The 22185-nt window shown below is 34.5% G+C and overlaps 1 protein-coding gene across 10 annotated transcripts in view; it reads right to left on the bottom strand.

Annotated features, from left to right (window-relative positions):
- Positions 1 to 22185, bottom strand: part of CCSER2 (coiled-coil serine rich protein 2) — a 196434-nt gene that overhangs the window by 39105 nt on the left and 135144 nt on the right. For all 10 annotated transcript variants that reach the window (XM_045040228.1, XM_045040227.1, XM_045040229.1 and 7 more), the window contains 2 exons: positions 12463 to 12546; positions 6869 to 6955 (listed from right to left, as the gene is read on the bottom strand). In XM_045040228.1, coding sequence (XP_044896163.1) covers positions 6869 to 6955; positions 12463 to 12546 — 171 coding nt within the window. The remainder of the gene's footprint in view (positions 1 to 6868; positions 6956 to 12462; positions 12547 to 22185) is intronic.

Here is a 22185-nt window from a genome sequence, read left to right as displayed (position 1 = left end):
AGGTGATATGTTTTTAGGAATTTACTAATTTCTCTAGGTTGTCCAATTTGTTGACATATAGTTTTTCAAAATATTCTCTTAAAATTGAGTTTCTGTACTGTTGGTTGTTATTTCTCCTCTTTCACTTGTGACTTTGAGTCCTCTTTTTATTTTTATTTTTTAAATGAGCCTGGATCAGAGGTTTACCAATTTTGGTGATCTTTTCAAAGAGCCAGCCCCTGGTGTAACTGATCTGTTATATTGTTTTTTAAGTTTCTATATTATTTATATCTGCTCTAATCTTTATTATTTCCTTCCTTCTGCTGGTTTGGGGTTTTGTTTGTTATTTTCCTAGCTTCTTTAGATGTAAGGTTAGGTTATTTATTTGAGATTTTTCTTGCTTTTTGAGGGAGCAATTTTCATTTCCCTCCATGTAATTTTTTATTTCTTCTTTGATTTCTTGGTTGACCAATTCATTGTTTAGTAGTATGTTATTTAACCTCCATGCATTTGTGCTCTTCCCAGATTTTTTTCTTGTGGTTTATTTCTAGTTTCACAGTGTTGTGGTCATAAAAGATGCATGGTATGACTTTGATCTTTTTGAACTTGTTGAGACTTGTTTTGTGGCCTAATATGTGCTATTCTTGACGATGTGCCATGTACATTTGAAAAGAATGTATATTGGGCTGTTTTAGGATAGACAGAATGTTCTGATTATATCTGTTAAATCCATCTGGTCCAGTGTGTCATTCAAAGCCACCGTTTCTTTGATTTTGTTTAGATGATCTGTCCATTGATGTAAGTAAGATGTTCAAGCCCCCTACTATTATTGTATTACTATTCATTAGTTCCTTTATATTTGTTATTAACTGTTTTATGTATTTGGGTGCTCCCGTGTTGGATGCATAAATATTTATAATTGTTATATTTTCTTATTGGATTCTCCCCTTAATGATTATATAGTGTCCTTCTTTGTCTCGTTATAGTCTTTGTTTTAACATCTATTTTGTCTGACATAAGTACACTGCTACCCCAGCTTTCTTTTCACATTCAGTTGCATGATAAATGTTTCTGCATCCCCTCACTTTCAATCTGCAGGTTTCTTTTGGTCTGAAATGAGTCTCTTGTAGGCAGGATAGAGGCAATTTTTTTTTTTAATCTATTTTGAGAAAGGGACAGGTACAGAGAGAGGAGGAGACAGAGAATTCCAAGCAGGCTCCATGCTGTCAGCATGGAGCCCAATGCAGGGTTCAACCTCATGAACTGTGAGATCATGACCTGAGCCAAAATCTAGAGTCCGAAGATTAACGGACTGAGACTCCCAGGTGCCCCATGGGTCTTGTTTTGTTTTATTTTTTAATCCATTTTGTCACCCTATGTCTTTTGCTTGGAGCATTTAGTCCATTTACATTCAAAGTAAGTACTGACAGATATGTTACTTGCCTTTTTACTTGTTTTGTGGTTGTTTTTGTAGTTTTTCTCTGATCCTTTCTTCTCTTGCTCTCTTTCATGGTTTGTTGGTTTCCTTTGTGATATAACTTAGATTCCTTTCTCTTTATCTTTTGCTTATCTACTAACTGGGTTTTGATTTGTGGTTACCATTAGGTTTGTATATAACATCTTCTGTATATATCAGCGTATATTATGTTGATGGTCGCTTAAGTTTGAACACATTTTTATTCCTCTTCGTTTTAGGTATATGGTGTCATATTTTACATCCTTTTATTTTGTGAATCCATTAACTGATTTTTACAGATATACTTATCTTTACTGCTTTTGTGTGTCCTACTTTTCTTACTCTTCGTCTTTCCTTCCTGCTCAAAGAGTTCCCTTTAATATTTCTTGTAGGGCTTGTTTAGTGGTAAATAACTCTTAGATTTTGCTTGCCTGAAAAACTCTTTATCTCTCTTTCTATTCTGAATGGTAGCCTTGCTGGATAAAGTATTCTTGGCTACAGATTGTTCCTTTCAGCACCCTGAATATATCATGCCACTCCATTCTGGCCTGCAAAGTTTCTACTGAAAAATCTGCTGATAGCCTTAGGGAGTTTCCCCTTGTATATAATTATCTTCTTTTCTCTTGCTGCTTTAAAATTTTTCTCTTTATCACTACTTTTTGCCATTCTAATTACTACGTGTCTTGGTGTGGACCTTCCTGGGTTAATTTTGTTGGGGGATCTCTGTGCCTTCTGGATCTGGATATCTGTTTCCTTCCCCAGATTTGGGAAGTTTTTAGCTAATATTTTTTCAAATAAATTTTCTGCCCCCTTTACTCTGTTTTCTTCTTCTGGAATCCTTATAATGTAAATGTTATTATGCCTGATGGAGTCTCTGAGTTCCCTAAATCTATTCTCATTTTGTATAAATTTTTTTCTCTCTTGATTAACTTCCATTATTATTCTGTCTTCCAGGTCACTAATTCATCCTTCTGCTTCCTCTAGACTGCTATTTATTCCATCTAGTTGTAATTTTAATTTCATTTATTGTGTTCTTTATTTCTGATTGGTTCTTTTTCATCTCTTTGTTAAGGGTCTCACCGATGTCTTCTACTGTTTTCTCAAGTCCAGTGAGTATCTTTATCATCATTACTTTAAATTCTCTATCAGGCATATTACTTATATCCATTTCACTTAGGTCTCTTAGTGTGCTTTTGTCCTATGCTTTCGTTTGGGGTATATTCCTCTGTCTCCTTATTTTGTCTAATTTCCTGTGTCTGTTTCTGTATGTTAGGAAAGTCAGCTTTGTCTCCTACCCTTGAAAAGTAATGCCTTTATGAAGAAGACGTCTTGTAGTGCTCTGCAGTTTCCCCTGTCCCCCAGGTGTTTGGTGGTGGTGGTGGTGGTGGTGTGTGTTGGGGGGGGTGGTGGTCGTGGAGGGGTTCTTATGCATGTTGTGCATGCCCTGCTGTTGTGTCCTGGTCATTTTTTCTTTTAGTCTGGTTGTCTTCAGAGGTTCTCTCTGACTGTTGTGGGCAGTGTTTAGTCTCTGGCTGGGGTGCAACACACAATTTTAATACCTTGGACTTCCACAGGGCCTGCTGCCAGTTGGCCCGAGGCACCTGCCATCCCCTTTGTTCCTGTAGAAGTCCCTCAGTGATCCCTGCCCCTCCAGGACATGTTTCAAAATGAGTAAACTATTCTCCCTTACATATGTCCCAGGTGTTTCTTCAAATTGCTGCTTCTATGCTATATCTCCATGGGCCGTTTGTGATGTTGTCTCTTTAAGGGCAAGAACTCAGCTTCCTCTCACCCTTCAGGCTCTCCCAGATCCAAGCTTGCTGATTTTTAAAATTCCAGACTTTAAATCTCCGTTGTAAGAGCTCATAAAATTCATCCCCACTTGCTTTCAAAGTCAAATGTTAAATGGGGATTTGTCTTTCCCACAAAGGCTTCCCAGTGTAATAGTCTGTTTCTCTCCCTTCTCTGTACCCAGGGCTCCCTTCCCTCTGCAGATGGCTGCAGTTTCGCTCCCAACCATGTCTCTGCCCTTTCTACCCACTTAAGTGTGGCTTCTTTTCTAACTTTAGTTATGGAGTTTGTTCTGCCTGTCTTTGGGTTGTTTTCTGTGTTTACACTGATTTGAGTGTTATCTAGTTGTATCTGTGGGATGTGCTGAGCTTAGTGTTCTCTTACTCCGCCATCTTCCCAGCCTCCAAAACATTCACATTTTTGATAAGGAAATCACTAGAGAGTGGTGGAAATTGTCAATGTCATTCAGCTAGTTAATACTTAAGACAAAAAAAAAAAAAGTCCTCTAATACCTAGTTTATGATAATGTTTTGCTATTTTAAAAAAGTAGTTAGAGATGTAAGGAGAGAAAAAGTATTTTAAATAGAAAGATAATTTTAATTTTCATAATATGGAAAATGTTTACTGATATCTACTTACAATGGTTCGTATCTTTTTAAATTCTCTTGATGTAATTAAACAAGTGACTTCCTAGAGTTCCATTACTAATCTAAAGATAGACGATGATCTCTTCCAAAATAAATATGATTTCTAGGTTTAATATACCAAATACAGAGAACTTCAAAACACCTATTGCTGAAAAGTCATGCTTTCACTTTTCTTTTTTCTTTCTTTAGGATTCTCTTAGATATATATATTTTTTTAATGTTTATTTGCTTTTGAGAGAGAGAGACAGAATGCTAGTGGGGGAAAGGCAGAGAGAAAAGGAGATGAAGAATCTGAAGCAGGTGCCAGGCTCTGAGCTGCCAGCAGAGTCCGAAGCAGGGCTTGATCTCATAGATCATGAGATCATGACCTAAGCCAAAGTCGGATGCTTAACCAACTGAGCCACCCAGGCGCCCTTCCCTTAGATATTTCTAAAAACTTTCTAAAAATTATTTGTAAGATGAGATTTTGTTCTGGACAACTGGGCGAGTCTCTTCAACAAGTTAGTATAGCAACAATAAAAAAGAATGGTCCTAAATTAAAAGAGACTTAAAAGATGTAACTAGATGTAATGTACAAATACACAGGATATTTTTAGAACTAGGAAAATCTGAAGATGGATGGATATTAGAAGACATTAAGGATTTACTATTAATTGGTTAAAGATGGTAATATTTCAGCTATGAAATGTTCTTATTTTTAAAAGAAACATATTGAGGTTAATAGAACAGTATTAAAACTTTTCAGCATAAAAACCTTTACCATTTCATTACTTCATAATCATATATCAACATAAAGTGACCTCTTTTCACAATTCTTTCAGTCTTAATTTTTCTAATTTATAATTGTAACCCCAGCTTTTTTAATGAGAATAATTTCATTCTGTCTCACCCAACCATTTTGTTCAGCTTTACTGTACCATTTTATGAGCTAAATTTTCTTTGTACAAAGAAAATTAATGAATTTTGCATTAAATCCCCAATGAAACTATGTGAGATAAAGCTATTTTCATTTACTATTATATTTATTACATTTGATCTAATTTCTGTCACCTCAGTTCTGCTGTTTTTAGATATCCTTGGGTATTTTTCTACTTTCTATGTCTTTTTTTAATTTTATTTTTTGCAAGATCCATTATTTTAACCTAATAGTTATCTGAAAGCATTTCATAAATGTTTTATGATTTATGTAATATATAAAAATAATTTAAAAAATAATTTTAGATACCCATTTGTATAAGATAAAAACTTCAACTTCAGTACTTCTCACTTCTTCAGTGTATTCCTTATTTCCTTCCTCAAACCTGTATTTCACTTAATGTAAACATTTTCAAGGGGTGCTTGGGTGGCTCAGTCAGTTAAGCATCTGACTTCAACTCGTCTCATGATCTCATGGTTCAAGGGTTCGAGTTCCACATCAGGCTCTGTGCTGACAGCTCAGAACCTGGAGCCTGATTCGGATTCTGCGTCTCTCTTGCTCTCTGCCCCTCCCCACTTGCACTCAGTTTCTCTCTCTCAAAAATAAACATTAAAAAAAAACCAAATTCATTTTCAAGAATTTAATAGCAATTTAAAATTTTACAAACTAAAAACTTCATTTCAAGAAAATAAAAATGTATAAATTCAAAAAATCTAACATTCAAATGATCTAGGAGATAAAATAATCAGCAGTAAGTTTTCTCCCATTACTTATTGGGAGGTTTATCTCATCTAGTCTCCCTAAAAATAGTTTTCATTTCATCACTCACTCATTTTAATCTTTACTTCCTTATTCCTGAGTTATTTTTTAATGTCTCCCCCAGGTATCTGGAATGCATTATTAGGACATTTTACAAAGATAACTGGGTGGCACATTTTTCAAGACATTAAAGGTCTGAAAATTTACCTTGATATAGAAATAAAAATGTGTTTAAATATAAAATATGGGGTCATAACTTTTTTTTTGAAGTGCACTAGACACAATTTTTGTTCTCTGTAATATATTTTTGCAAAATCTGAAGCTTAATTTCCTAATGCTGTTTTTCTTCTCCCTGAAAATTAGTTGGGTTGGCTAGGTTCTTAGTCTTAAAATACAAACATTAGATCTTACTATTTTTTTAATTTTATATTTGATAGGCCCTCAATTTGTAATATTCATTCATTCATTTTTCAGATTTGTAAGTTTTCTTTGTGCTCTTAAATCAGAATATCTGATCCATCAGTCCTTACTATTTATTCATGAGTTGGATCTCTGTGATCTGAACCCAGTGGCTCAGAGTTCAGTATATATTATATCCTTTACATTCTAAATGAGGTTAATAATTTAAATTGCTGAATTGCTTTGCTATACCAAAATATGCTTTTGAATTCCAACAGATTTTCCTTGGCCTATTGTCATTTTTATGCCATTATGTTGTTATACTGGACTTTTTATGAATTAAATTATAATTAAGTTCAAGACACTGCACATATTTTCATATGAGACTAACATTTGAAATTCTAACAATTATAAAATCACAAAGATCCAAACATGGCTCTGAGGGATCACTCAACATCATCGATGGGGGAAGAAGCATTTTCTTAGAATACTGTTCACTCTAACAGTCTTACCTACAGAAACCTAAGCCTAACATCCAGTTTAATTTCTGTTCTGAAAAAAAAATGTCCTATTCTCAACTCACCAGTACTCGTTTCTTTAAATACACAAAGGAAGTCATTTACCCTTCATCAATAAAATGAATGTAAACTAGTGATTTCAAAACTCCCAAGAGAAGACCACTGAAAATGTACTCACAAAGACATTCTTTTCACCTTGAATACTTAATATTTAGATTAAAATTTCTTAAATATTTAGAATGAGGTAAATCACATACTTTCAGAATGCATACAATCTAAATGTAATACAACAGTGCAACTTTGCAAGCCAAAAATAAAGTCTTTTATTTAAAAAACTTATAAAAAAAACAATACTGCTTAGTTTGAAAAGCCTCTACTTTATGTACTACACTATAATACTTACAAGCTGATGTTCTAATAGTTGAATTTTTTCATCTTTTTTCTTTATTTCCTCTTTAAGTTGTTTTATTTCATTTAATAAATCTTCATTCTGAAATATTTTAAAAAATTAACATGAGGTATTTAAAACACCTTGATGAGAAGCATTAAATCAACAGTGAAGACTGAATAATGAATAGTTTATTCATTTAAGGGGAAAACTCTTCTTAAAGATGCCAGGTATTAACCTATGAATAAACAAAAACCCATTTTGGTTCCTCCAAACGTTCATAGTGTAACAGAGTCTAACATGTAAAAAATGAATAACAGCAACAGCAGCTAACATTCATTAAGTACAAGTGCTAAGAGCTAAGTACTTTTAGATATCTAAGCATTTGATCCTGAGTACAACCCTGAGGCTGATACTATTATCCCCTTTTTACAGATAAGGAAACTGGGACATGGGCCATACACTAAATTAAATTACATATAAAACAGTAATTTCAGCTAGATTTCAAGGGATGCGTGAGAGTTGCCTTTCAGAAAAAATGAAGGGCCCAACAAACAGAAGGAACAACATAATTAAAGGCAGAGAGTCATTTCACAGCTGGTTCAGAAATCAGCAGAAAGATAAATATGCCTAGAAGGATAACAGGGAGATTCTTTTTTCATGAGCCTGAGAACTGCCTGACTCAAAGACAAAATACCCTGTCAATTTAGTCTTTAAGAAATTCCTAACAGTGTTAAAAGGAAACCTATCATCAAGTTAAGCAGAAATCCAGCTACATTTCAAAGCGTAAAGTATCATTACCTTTTGTTAGTCCATTGTGTTTACTACTATTCAATTAATCAGAAATATACACTGAGAAAACAGTACAAGCAAGGAAATTAGAATATATACGTGAATGACATATCTTGTAAAGGAGAAAACTATGTAAGCAATTATAATTATAAAATGCTATTACTGAGCAAAGTATGCCATCCCTTGCAGATACATTGGGAACGAACACAAAATAGTGCAGTCTCTTTAACAAGAGATCAGAAATAGACATTTTGCAAAGGCTTTAACATATCATATAAACATCACAAACGATGGGAAAGAAAAGATCTTTGTTAATGATGTTATATACACTGCAATTGGGCAAGACTGTTTATTGTATATAAAAAATGATTTCTAGTTGAATTTAAAGAGTTTATTTTTTTTTTTAAATCATAAGTCAGGGCAAAAGAGGGGCGCCTGGGTGGCTCAGTCGCTTAAGCATCCGACTTCGGCTCAGGTCATGATCTCATGGCTTGTGAGTTCGAGCTCCACGTTGGGCTCTGTACTGACAGCTCAGAGCCTGGAGCCTGCTTCAGATTCCATCTCTGTCTCTCTCTGCCCCTTTCCTGCTCACACACTGTCTGTCTGTCTGCCTCTCTCTCTTTCTCTCTCAGATATAAACATTAAAAAAATTTTTAATAAAATAAATAAAATAAAAAGACAAAGATAGATTGCAGATCACGAAGGATACATTTTTTAAGCTATGTGGCAAATGAAGTTATTAAGAAATAATAAGTATATTTGATTACTTATAATTTAAAGCACCTATACAATTAACACTAACATTAAAAGCTGGTGAAAACCTATGCAAATATGACAGAGGACTTATATTCAAGTATATTAAGAGCCTGTTCAAACATACAGGATAATTTTCTAGGCCCCAAAAGACAAATAAACCAATTCCCACAAATAAATAAATATATATATATATATATATATATATATGTATATATATACATATGTATATATGTACATATACATATGTATATGTATACATATGTGTGTATATATATATATATATATATATATATATATGGCAAAATGTTCTATCTGACTTCTTGGAGAAATATAAATTCAAGTATTAAAGGTATTGTTTTATAGACATTAAATTGGGGGAAGAAATAATGTGATGAACAAAACTGCAGAAAAAAATGGTACATCATCAGACATCAAAACTGGCCTTTCTGTAGAAACACATGGCTATACATAGAAGAGTCATAAAAATGCTTGCACTCTAATTCAGTCATCCCACTCCTAAGAAACTATGCCAAAGAAATAATCATAAGTATGAAAAAAACCTACAAAAAGGTATTATCTAAAAGTTTACAAATTTATAACTGCCCTAAAAGGAGACAACTGAAATACAATGTCACAATCTAATGGAATACTATATATACTATATTATATGTTATCATTTGGTCACTGCTAGGTTCTGCCAGTGTTAGAGGAAATGGACCTGAAAAAAAATCCAAATACAATGTGATAACATTAATAGCCAACATGTATACAGTATTTAAATTTATGACAGTCACTGCTGTAAGGATTTTACACATAAAGATGGGCAAAGGGGAACACATATCAGTAAACAGGTAATTCCAGTGAAGTCTTAAAGGATGAGTAAAAAGCTCTGAAGATACAGAAACCTGTCAGGCTTGGATTTGAGGAAGAGATTCTAGCATCGTACAATACAGAGATGAAGATAAGCATATCATATGTGGATAATTAGAAGCAGTGACTCTATCACACAAAGGCTGTAGTGAACAGTGGAAACCAACGTGGTTAGTAAACCAGGCAAGAGCCAAATCATAGAGAGTCATGAATATCAAGCATGGCCTAAGCGAGGGGAGTGACAGTGCATTTGAGATGGCTATTTAGAGGACAAATATGACAATGACAACAACAAATTAGGCTAGGGAATTTGTTACCAAAATGTTATAATACTCCAGATGACAGTAGGAGCCTGACCCAAGAGAGTGAAGGGAGAAGAAGTAAGAAGAGCAGGAATCAAAATTAGGAGATTTGGGCAATTATCTCTCCATGTGAAAGAGCACAAAGGGACAGTCAAGAGTGATACCTATATTTCTAGTGTGAGTGATAATGGTTGTGCCTCCAAAAGAAATGAAGACTAAATGAGGAGAAATATGTCCAAAGAGGAAAAATGGTGAGTCTCAGATATATTATGAGAGGTGCCTGGGGCTGGGACACAGTGGAAATGTCCAGAGGGCAACTGGATGACCCGGTATGAAAGAGCAATTTCTGGGGCACCTGGGTGGCTCAGTCAGTTAAGCGTCTGACTCTTGATTTTGGCTGAGATCATGATCTCAACGGTTGTGGGACTGAGCCCTCCATTGGGCTTCACTGGGTGTGGAGACTGCTTAAAATTCTCCCTCTCTCTCCCCCCACCAACTCCCCTCCTCACTTGTGCTCTCTCTCTTGCTCACTCTCTCAAAAAAAAGAGAAATTTCATGTTATCAACACATATGGTCTATATGACACCATGACAGTAAAAAGTTCAAAGAGAACTGGACTAAAGATATAAATCTATATTCTGAATAAGAGGAGAAACCTACAAAGGAAATGGGAAAATGTTGAAGAGTGTAAGGGATTTCAGAGAGAAGTGACATAAAAATCAAGGACAAAGCTTTTAAGATAACTGTCATGCCAAATGTCTATAGCATTAAAACCAGTAGCTGCTTTCATTTGTCCAGGTTTCCATGTTAACTAGAAAGAGGTTTAAGGAGAGTCAAGGAAAGGTTTATCTGGTTTACTGAATTTATGATAGGTAAGATACAGAAATTTCTAAACTGAGGATGAAGAAAAAGTAGTGAAGACACACTGAAGAGAGATAAGAGAGGAGGATGTAGTTAGGTCCCTAACAGCAGCAGAAGATAACAGTCCAGAACCTAAGAAAGGGTGGTCTTCCACAGCACAGTGGCCATTTTTGCCCTGTAACTGAAACAAGGTGAATGAGAATAACAGATACAGGTAAGTCAGAAGGCAGGAGGGCAGGTAGCAGATCTTGCTTGATGAACACAAGGTCACTTGCAGAAACTGAGAAGAATGGCTGAGAATGAGGCTTGAGGGCGGAGGCAATGTTGAGACTAGCTCATCAAGGGAATGGGAGAGGGAGCTGTTCTGACTGATACAAAAGACAGATTAGGGACATGGCAGGTCCAGTGCAGATTGCAGACCCTGAATTTGCAATGACACAAGTCAGTTATATCATTTGAAGCTGTACTGCTAAACCGGATGAGAAGGGGACATAACTGGGGATCTGACAATGAAAGTGCAAAGGAGTCCTGTGTACTGGAAACAGTATCAGCCACAGCATCTCACCTTGGATAAGAAGGAAGACTAAGAATGATCTACTTGGAAGGAAATGGAGTAGGGACAAGAAATAAATACTGTGTAGCAATATGTCTATCATGTAACATTAAATATATAGACACACTAGAAAGGAACAAAGAAAAATTAAAAATATCAGTTGTGTAAAAGTTAGAATTAAAATTTTTTTCTTTGAAAATTATTTCTTCATATGTAAAAACTTTTCACAAAAAAAATGCAGGAAAAACTCACCTTCACTTTAAAAATGTCGGTCACAAAACTTAAAACTGAGAGATGATTAGAAACCCTCTAAGTCAATGGTTCTCAATTATTGTGTATGTAAAGGTATTTTTAAAAAAGATATCCTACTGCAGACCTGCTGATTTAGAGTACTGTACTCTTAATAGGATGGAAGCCCAGAGATGGGAAGAAATTTGTGCAATAATAGGTAAGGTAACACATCAAAAAACCAAGACTAGATAACAAAATAACTACTAATCCTATATTCTTTTGGTTTTGATGGTTTTAGATGCAATCTTGTTCCAGTAAGTCACCCCACATTCTATGAGAAAATTATGTTGCTTTGACCTCTAATTCCAGGGTTGACTACTTGACTTTATTTGGAGAAGGTAATATTTGCAACATCCAAGCAGAATCCACATGTGGTTCTGCCAATGCTTTTTTCCCTTAAGTTCAAAAACATGTCCTAGGACAGGGGCTGATCCTCCAGACTGGCTCTCAGGATGAAGAAGCAGCAGAAAGCAGAGTCCCAGCTGATCTACAGCCAATATGTAACATATTGAAAAATAACAAGTCGAGAAATACATTTTTGTCACTGCAAGACACCAATATTTCAAGATTGTTTGTTGACTAGAAAACACTGACTAGCATGCCCTAAGATAGAATGTTCAAGAAAACGTTTGTGTGCTTAAGAAATATGAACTTCAGAAATAACTGTAAAAGAAAAAAGCTTTTCTCAATAAAAAGAGAACTAAAAATTACCATTATAAAAATATACTTCCAAACACTAAAGTGCATCTGTATTCTATAATTATATTTTTAAACATGAGAAAAAGATAAATTAATCTCATTTTTAGTATATTTCTTCAATGTTGTTATTATATAGAAGTACCTGTTAATCACCATAACTGGTATATTTTTAAAACTGTTTTCATAATTATAAAAAAGAAATTAAAAATTTCATAATTTATTGATTTAAGAAAAACAATCCTGTACCAGTAGTAATACAGGGACAAATAATTATCGAACTAATAAAATAAATTCAAATTAAAACACCAGAGTGATATCATTTTAACTTATTAAGGTAGCAAAAGTTAAAAGCAGACCCGATTAAAACTTAACACAGCAAAGCTGCAGGTTTTAATACATTCACTATTAAATGTTTTGATTGTTACTGCTTTATAATTTTAGTAATAAAGAATTTTTAAAAATTTAGCATGACTACCTAGTCATACCTTATATATTTGATCACCATCTTCTGGTTCTGGACTGGATGGCAATGACAGCTGAATATCATGCAATGAACCACTTCCATCATGCTGTCAGAGAGAACAGAAGGAAAACATGAGATTAATACAATAACTGCAAACACTCCTTTTAACCTGAATTCACCCAGACCAAATTGCCAGCATGGCAAAGGACAAACAGGATATAAGATTTTAGAAATCTCCTTTTCATTGTACACATTTGTAGAAGAAAATGTGGAACGGGTAAAAATAAAGCGAGGGCAAGAATAATTTGTGGAACTAAACAACAGATAGTACATGAATGGATGAAGCACAAAGCCATTGAAAGTTTTACAGTGGGAAAAGGAATATGGAAAATTTCCTAAAGAATTTGAAGATTATCCCACCCACAAAAAAATGCAAAATAAAAGTCAAATTACACCTGCTTTGGTTTAGACATGGCTTTTAGAGTATGATTTAAAAAAAATTTTTTGGGGGGCGCCTGGGTGGCTTGGTCGGTTAAGCGTCCAACTTTGGCTCAGGTCATGATCTCACGGTCTGAGTTCGAGCCCCGTGTCGGGCTCTGTGCTGACAGCTCAGAGCCTGGAGCCTGTTTCAGATTCTGTGTCTCCCTCTCTCTCTGCCCCTCCCCTGTTCATGCTCTGTCTCTCTCTGTCTGTCTCAAAAATAAATAAACGTTAAAAAAAAATTTTTTTTTAAATAAAGAAAATTTTTTCAATGTTTACATATTTTTGAGAGAGAAAGAGACAGAGCATGAGCAGGGGAGGGGCAGAGAGAGAGGGAGACACAGAATCCGAAGCAGGCTCCAGGCTCTGTCAGCACAGAGCTTGATGTGGCTCGAACCACAACCATGAGATCATGACCTGAGCCGAAGTCAGACGCTTAACCGACTGAGCCACTGAGACACCCTTGAGTATGTATTTTTTTTGTTTTTGTTTCTGAGTCAGAAACAATAATATTAAATAATTCAAGAAGACATAGCCATAAGAATCATTTGATTAAAAATACTAGACCAGAGTATACATATTGCATGACTATTTTTTTTTAAGTTTATTTATTTATTTTGAGAGAGCAAGAGCAAGCAAAGGGTAGAAAGAGAGGGGGGGAGAGAGAGAGAATTCCAAGCAGGCTCTACACTGCCAGCACATAACCCAATGTGGGGTTCAAACTCATGAACCGTTGACATCATGACCTGAACCGACATCAAGAGTCAGACACTTAACTAACTGAGCCACCCAGGTACCCCCGCATGACTTGATTTATGTGAAGCCTAAGAGAAGGAAAAACTAATTTATTGTGCTAGAGATCAGAACAGGGGTTGACTTAAGGGAAAGGGGATGTTGGAAATGTTCTATGTCTTGACTGTATGTATGGATGGTACATACAGGATGTATGGTGGTACACACATATGAAAAGTTTAAGTTATACACTTAAGATTGGTATACCTTAAACACCTACTGGATGTATGCTATATCTCAATAGAAGTTGAAAAAGTTAAACTTTTTGTCCTTAAATGCAATAAAGAAAATGACAAAAATTACGTCCTACCCCTTGCTGAATAGGTTAGGAATAACCAAGAAATGGCATATTAAATGATTCACAGACAACCTCAAGAAAGATGAATAAGTATAGAATATGCCTGGGGTGATGGTGAAGGACTGGGCCCCTACCAAGGGTGGTTTGACACCTGGTTTGTTCAGATGCCTTGAGACACCCACTGAATCAACAACGTTCAAGGAGTGCTACTATCATCATCTTCCTCAGACCTATCTGTCCTGAGGAATTCTCTTAGACTGCAGAAATGTCCTGTATTAAAACAAGAATGTTAAAGTAGAAGACATAAGCATGTAGGCCATTTTCTTCTTTACTGAATCAGAATCTCTGGGTATAGGGCCTATGAATGTGTATTTAGATTCATAGCAAAAAATAAGCATTTGTCAAATTTCTAACATAAATTATATCTTCATTGGTGAAATCAAATGGAGATACAGAATTTGACCTGAGAGGGGAGGCAATGTCCTAATGAATGCCTTCAGAACACCATGTTAAATGTTTAAAATAAAAAAAGAAATTTTACAAGACTCATCTCAGTTAAAAGTTCATCTCTGCTGTAAATGCCTTGACGTAAAAAAACAGTACTACATATAAGTATATATTTGAGAAAAGAGAAACTGTATAATCTGACTTATTTTCAAACATCTCTATGTTCTTCCTGCAAATTGCAAGCAGGAACTCCAAAGAATAGGAGACAACACAAGTATACACTGCTTTTGCCTTAGATGTGGGTATAGCTGTGGAAAGTAAGCAGCAGAATGAGAAAAATAAAACATCAGCTTTCAGGGAGAAGAGACAAAAAGGGGAGCCCCAGGTAAAGAGAAAATACCAGTGAGACCAGCTCAGGACTCCAGGAAGCTGTATGTAAATTTCTAGGTTCAACCCTGAATAGCACTTGCTTGAATCTGATCCTAATATCAAAGACTTTGAGAAATAAACTAAGACCATTGCCCAGGCCCAATCTAGCCACCGAAAGGTGTATACTAAGGACAGATCTGATGAGCATGGCAAAGGCTTTGAAATAGAAATGACATTACAGCCACAATCCAAAGGTGGCTGGCTAGTTTGAACTTCTAGCCTGAATCTAACCAGAGCATTTGTCTGCTTTAAAATTAAAACAGGAGTGCCTGGGTGGCTCAGTCGGTTAAGCGTCCGACTTCTGCTCAGGTCATGCATGATCTTGCGGTTTATGAGTTTGAGCCCCATGTTGGGCTCTGTGCTGTCAGATCAGAGCCTGGAGCCCGCTTCAGATTCTGTGTCTCCCTCTCTCTCTCTCTGCCCTTTCCCCACTCGCATGCTCTCTCACTCTCTCAAAAATAAACATTACCAAAAAAAAATTATTTTAAGAAAATTAAAACAAAAACCAAAACAACAAAAAACCCCAAGAAACCCCACAATATTCTCCATAACATTTAAACAAAATTAAGTGTCTCCTAACAAAACACACAAAGATACAAGATATACAATTCCAAAATTACTCAACACACAAACAACAAGGAACATCTCAACTCACACAGGAAAAGACAATCAATAAACACCAATGCCAAAACAAGACAGAGGTTGGAATTAATTGAAAGAGATTTTAATAGGGCCATTATAAAATTCTCCAAAAGTAAAAGAGAACTCTTAAAGGGAATGGAAAGAGAAAATCTTAGCAAAGAAATAGAACAAAGTGGAAATGTGCAAATTCTAGAACTGAAAAGATTCAATAATTAAATTTCAAAATGCACTAGCTGGACTGAATACCAGCATTTGAGATAACAGAGTGAACTTGAAGACGCATCAACAGAAATCATGTAATTTGAACCATGAAGAGAAAAGAGATGGGGGGTGGGGGGCGGCGTGGAAAAAGAATAGAATCTGCTGAGGGAAGTATGGGACAAGAACGAAGGATCTAATATAATATTCATAGCATTAGAGTCACAGAAGGAAGGGTAGAGGGCAGAAAAAAGTATTTGAAGAAATAACAGACAAATACACCCCAAACTTGGTGAAAAACATAAACCTGCAGATTTGGGAAGCTCAATTTAAAAAGAATAGAAAATAGACAAAGTGTGGTCTCTGAACATAAGGGAATTAAACTAGAAATCAGTAACAGAAGGATAATGTTCAAACTGTTAGAAAGTAAACAAGGAACTTTAAATCATCCATGGGTCAAAGAAGAAACCTGAAGGCAAATAAGAAAATATTTTGATTTGAAGAAAAGTGAAGATACCACATTATCAAAATCTGTGGAATTCAACTAAAGCAGTGCTTAGTGGGAAAATTATTATAAGAGAGACTCATATTAAAATAAAGGTGTCAAATCTACAACTGGAGCAAAATAAACCAAGAGCAAGCAGAAAGAAGAAAATAATAAAGAGCAGAAATTAATGAAATTGAAAATCAAGAAATAGAAAGAAAGCAATGAAACCAAAAACAGGTTATTCGGCAACTATAAAACATCTAGCAAAACTGCCAAAGAACAAAGATAGAAGGCACAAATCAGATACATATCAGGACAGAGAAAACAGGTATCAGGAATGAAAGCAGGGATATCATTAAGATATTTCAGGCATTAAAAGTACATAAGGCAATAATACTATGAGTGACTCTATGCACACAAATTTGACAACTTACATGAAATGGAGAAATTACTCAAAAACCACAAATTATCAAAACTCACCCCAAATGAAACAGACAACTTGAGTAGATGTGATTAATAAAATTATTTCATAATTTAAACCTTCCATAAAAGAAATATTAAAGGCTAGATGTTTGTCTACAAAATTCTTCCAAAATTTAAAGGAATAGTACCAGTTCTATATAATCTCTTAGAGAAAACATAAATCAAATTAAGTTAGAAAATTAAATCAGTTAAGTGAGGCTAGCACTTACCTGAACCAAAGACAGTATAAGAAGACTTAAAGATCAAGATCCTTTGTGAATACACAAAAGTCCTTGAAAAAATATCTCTAAATCAAATTCAATAATATATAAAAAGGAAAAAAGATTATGAACAAGTGGAGTTGATACCTGGAATGTAAAGCTGGCTCAATAGTTAAAAAGCAATGTGATTCAGCATATCAAGAAATATCTATATGATTATCGCAACAGACACAGAAAAAGTTTCTTCCAAAATTCAACATCCATTCATGACAAAAACACAGCAAACTAGCAAGAGAAGGGAACTTGTTCAACCTGATAAAATCCATCTAAAAAAAGCCTCAAAATTAACATCATATTTAACAGTGAAAGACTGAGTGCTTTATCCCCAAAGCCGGAACAAGGTACTCTATTATACTGGAGTTCCTACCCAGTGCAATAAAGCAAGTAAAATGAAATTTTAAAGGACAAGTAGAAACTAAAAAAGGAATAAAACCATCTCCATTCAAGTAATATAATTTTAGCTGTATCATTTCCCAAAGTATCTGCAATACTACTACTAGAACTAACACATGAATTTAGGAAAGTCACAAAATACAAGGTTGATATATAAAAATCTACTATTTCTATGGCAAAGAACTGAAAATTGACATTTAAAAAAATTTACATTAAACCAAAATCCAACAAAACCAAGAAAAAAAATCAAAATCCCCAAATAGAAATATTTAGGTACAAATCTAACAAAATATAGACAAACTTCAAAAACAAACAAACAAAAAAAAAAATCGGGGCCCCTGGGTGGCTCAGTCAGTTGAGTGACTTCGGCTCAGGTCATGATATCGCGGTCTGTGAGTTTGAGCCCCGCATCTGGCTCTGGGCGGACAGCTCAGAGCCTGGTGCCTGCTTCAGATTCTGTGTCTCCCTACCTCTCTGCCCCTTCCCCACTTGCACTCTGTCTCTGTCTCTCAAAACTGAATAAACGTTAAAAAAAAATTTAAAAACCAAAAAAAAAAAAAAAAAAGAAATCAGAGATGACTTACATAAATGGAGAGGTATACTCTTTAATGAATTTAAAGACTCAATATTGTTGAAATATCAACTCTCTTCCAAATTCAACTACGTATCAGTGCCCACTCAACCAAATTTCCAGCAGAATTTTCGCAGAAATAGAAAAGCTGGTTCTAAAATTTATATAGTAAGGCAAGAGAACTAAAACAGTCAAATAATTTTGAAAAGATAAAGCTGGAAGACATAATACTACTTTGAGACTTACTATAAAAGCTATCGTAATCTAGAGAATCTGATATTGGCAAAAGGACATTGATCAAAGGAATGAAAGAGTCCAGAAACAGACACATTTATGCTCAAAGGCATTTTTGACAAGAGTACCAAGGCAATTCAATAAAGAAAGGATAGTCTTTTCAACAAATGGTACCAGAACATCCATATGCAAGAAAATTAATTTCACTCATACCTCATGTCATATACAAAAATTCTCAAAACAGACTGCAGACCTATATGCCAAACTTAAAACTATAAAAACTCTCCAAATAAACAGAAAATCTCTGTAACTTTGGGTTGGACCAAGATTTCTGAAATATGATACCACAAACATGACAATAAAAAATAGTGATAAATTTGACTTCAAGAGAAGGACTTCTGCTCTTTAAAATACTATTAACAGATTAAGAAGAGAAGCTATGGACTGGGAGAAAATGTTTGCAATAATCCAGGTAACATACTGAGCATGGTATCTAACTCATAGAGAGCACTTATAAATTGTTAGCTATTTTTAAACAATATTGACAATAAAAAAAAATGATAATGTGCTTCAGGGTTTTTAACAGTTCATTAACTCACAATTGTACATAGCTGCCTAAAAAGCAACTTTCATTTTTTTCAATATTCATTTGTTTCGTTTACCTGCCTGCTAAAGTACTATTATAAATATATAAAGAGCTTTCAAAAATCAATAAAACAGACATTTTTGTTCACGGGCAAAATAATAAAAACCAAAGAAGATATACAAATAGTAAATAAGTACATGGAAATATGCTCAAATTGATTAGTCATTAGGCAAATGCAAATTAAAACCACAGTAAGATACCACTGCACATCTACTTGAAAAGCTTCTGAAAAACACAATACCAGGCAGATGCAAAGATGCAAAATAACTGAAGCTTTCATTAATTGCTGATGGGAATACAAAATCATACAGACACTTTGGAAAACAGCTTGGCAGTTTCTTAAGTTAAATATATACTCACCATACAACTCTGCAATCTTAACCCAAGGTACTAACCCAAGAGAAATGAAAACATATGCACATGAAAATCTATGCACAAATGTTTATATTTATAGTAGCTTCATTCACAATTGCCAGAAACTGGAAAGTGAAACAAATAACCTTCAACTGGTAAACGGATAAACAAACATGCATGCATACAATGGAATACTACTCAGCAATAAGCAGGGACAAATTAGTGATACAAGGACAGCATGAATGAATTTGAAATGACTTATGGTAAGGGAAAAAAGCCAAACTCAGAAAACCATATATGATTCCATTTACGTGACAGTCTTGAAAAGGCAAAACTACAGAGACATAAAAAAGATCAGTGGTTAAAAAATCAGTGGTTGCCAGGAGCTAGCAGGGGGTGTAGGGATTGATTATAAAAGTTAAAAAAAAAAAGGAATTTTGGGGGTGATTGTAATAGCTAGCTGCACAACTGTATGGATTTGTCAAGCTCACAGAACTTTACAACAAAAAGGGCTGAATTTTAGAGCATGAAAATTATACCTCAAAAAAGCTGTATTAGATTGAATTATGTCTCCCCTAGAAATTCATGCCAATTCAAAACTTGTGAATAGAACTTCATCTGGAAATAGGGTTTTTACAAATGTAATCAAATTGAGGTCATAATGGAATAGGGCCGAGCCTAAAATCCAATATGACCAGTATCTTTATAAATAAGAAGAGAGAAATTTGGACACACAAACACACAGGTCATATGAAGGTCATGTGAAAATAGAGGCAGAGACGGGAGTGATGCATCTACAAGGCAAAGAATGCCCAGGATTGCCAGGACCACCAGAAGCTAAAGAGGCAGGGAAGATTCCTCTCCTAGAGCCTTCAGAAAGCACATGGCCCTGACAACACCTTGATTTCAGATTTCAAGCCTCCAGAACTGTGGAAGAATAAATTTCTGTTGTTATATGCCACCCAGTTTGTATTTTATATTGTGGCAGCCTCAGAAAATTAATTCAAAAAAAAAAAAAGAAAAAACTAAAAGCAAACAAAAGGAGAGAGGAACACGAGATAAATCTCAATAATCACAAGAAAAGTAAAATTGATATATTAATATGACTATAACACAAGCGGCAAGGTAAAATTAAAGATAAAAAGCATTAATGAGGATAAACAAAGCTTTAGTGATCAAAGAAACACTCCACCAAGATGATGTGCCAATCATAAACATTTATATACCTAATAAAATAGAGCATTAAAAGAAGAAATGGAAAAATCTATAATTATAGCAGGAAATTAATACTACTCTCAGAAACTCATAGAGCAAAGAGAAAAATTTAGTAAGGATAAATATAAATAAAAATAAAAAGGTCAATATAATAGACATACTGCTACCTAAAATATAGAGAATATATGCTTTCAAACAAACATAGAAAAATCACAAAAATCAAGCATATTCTAAGCCAGGAAATTATAAACCATGGTCCACAGGACAAATCCAGCCAGATGTCTATTTTTATCATAGTCCATGAGCTAAGAATGGCTTTTACATTTTTAAATGATTGCATTTTAAATGATTTTATAAATATCTACATAAGAACCACGATTTTGCTTCTTGCCCAGAAAAGCTAAAATATTTACTATGTAGCCTTCTAAGGAAAAGTTTTCCACCCCTGCTTTAAGACACAAAGCAAATATCAACACATTCCAAAGAATTTATATCACATAGATATTCTTTATTATTAATCTAGATTAGAAATCAATAAAGGATGAAAGCCCATCCTCAAACAAATATTTTTGAAAATTGAAATAATATTATTCTAAATAAAACAAATTTATAGTATAGCCCAAGACAATTGAAGAGTTACTAATGTTTAAGCTATTGGTATGCCTCAAAAAAAAAAAAAAACACTTTCCAATTTTTTTTGACAGCCTAGCAGTCTAGACTTAGCCAATCAAAGAGGGAAAAACCTATTATTTCCATCAAAGCACAGGAGCGTAAAGATCATGAATAAAATCTCCAACTGAATCAATTAATAAATCATCTCCTCTCCAAATAACTCTGACACTAACCAATAGTAAGTAAACTTCAACTCAAATGAAAAGTGTCCCAACCAAAATTAGAAAAGCTTCTTTAAGCATTACAGGAGGAAGAAAAACATAAAATGGACAGAAAACCTTTTCTCTTAAAAAAAAAAAAACTGAAAAACAATCGCGCATGCAATGTTCATATTTCATATCACATATATTAAGAAGCTAACATTTACTGAATAATGCTGGCACTGTTCTAAGGATTTTGCATAAACTTATTTAATAAATGCATAGATGCAGAAATACATAAAAACTACAACACCCTGCTGCAGAAAAAATAAGCAATTCATAGTTAACTGATTATCCCAACTATGGTGGGCTGCTTTACTGAATGAAGTGTCTCAACAGTCTCTATGATTTCTAATTAGGATTTCTGAACTCTAAATACAATTATCCTTACTTAACTCTTATGCCAGTAGCATTTTATTAAAGATTCAAAAAGAGACAGAGACTTTCCTTTATCCTAAGAGCACTAGGAGACTACTGCCATCAAGCCATCTTCCACTTTTCTCTTTTGACCTAGCATCAAGGTAAACTCTTGTTCACATATGAACTTATTGGAAAACCCTGTAACAAACTCCATCTTACCCAGGTGGTTCTTCCATGAGTTTGCAAAAACTGGGATCTTCCTATGAGTTCCAGAGCAGCTGCAATGGACACAGACACTTGAAATGACTAACAAAAAAGTTTGGCAGCATTGACCAATCTCTGCTGACAAACATCATCAGTGATGTCAACAAAGCTGCCTTGTGTTTCAGATATGCTACAACACAATCACAAGAGGCATCCTAGGAAAGGGAGTAGAGGAAGAGGAGATGTGGATTTTTTTTATTTTCTTTTTAAAAAGTCGTTAAAAAAAAAAAGCGTATGAACAATCGCATCACCTCACATAGACTCTATAACGTACACTGAAAATAATTTTTGAGTAATGCTGTAATTCACCTACTGGGTTT

The sequence above is a fragment of the Felis catus genome, chromosome D2, assembly GCF_018350175.1.
Source record: "Felis catus isolate Fca126 chromosome D2, F.catus_Fca126_mat1.0, whole genome shotgun sequence".
Taxonomy (NCBI): domain Eukaryota; kingdom Metazoa; phylum Chordata; class Mammalia; order Carnivora; family Felidae; genus Felis; species Felis catus.
Note: the sequence above shows the minus strand (reverse complement) of the source record. Positions and strands in the feature narration are given on the sequence as shown.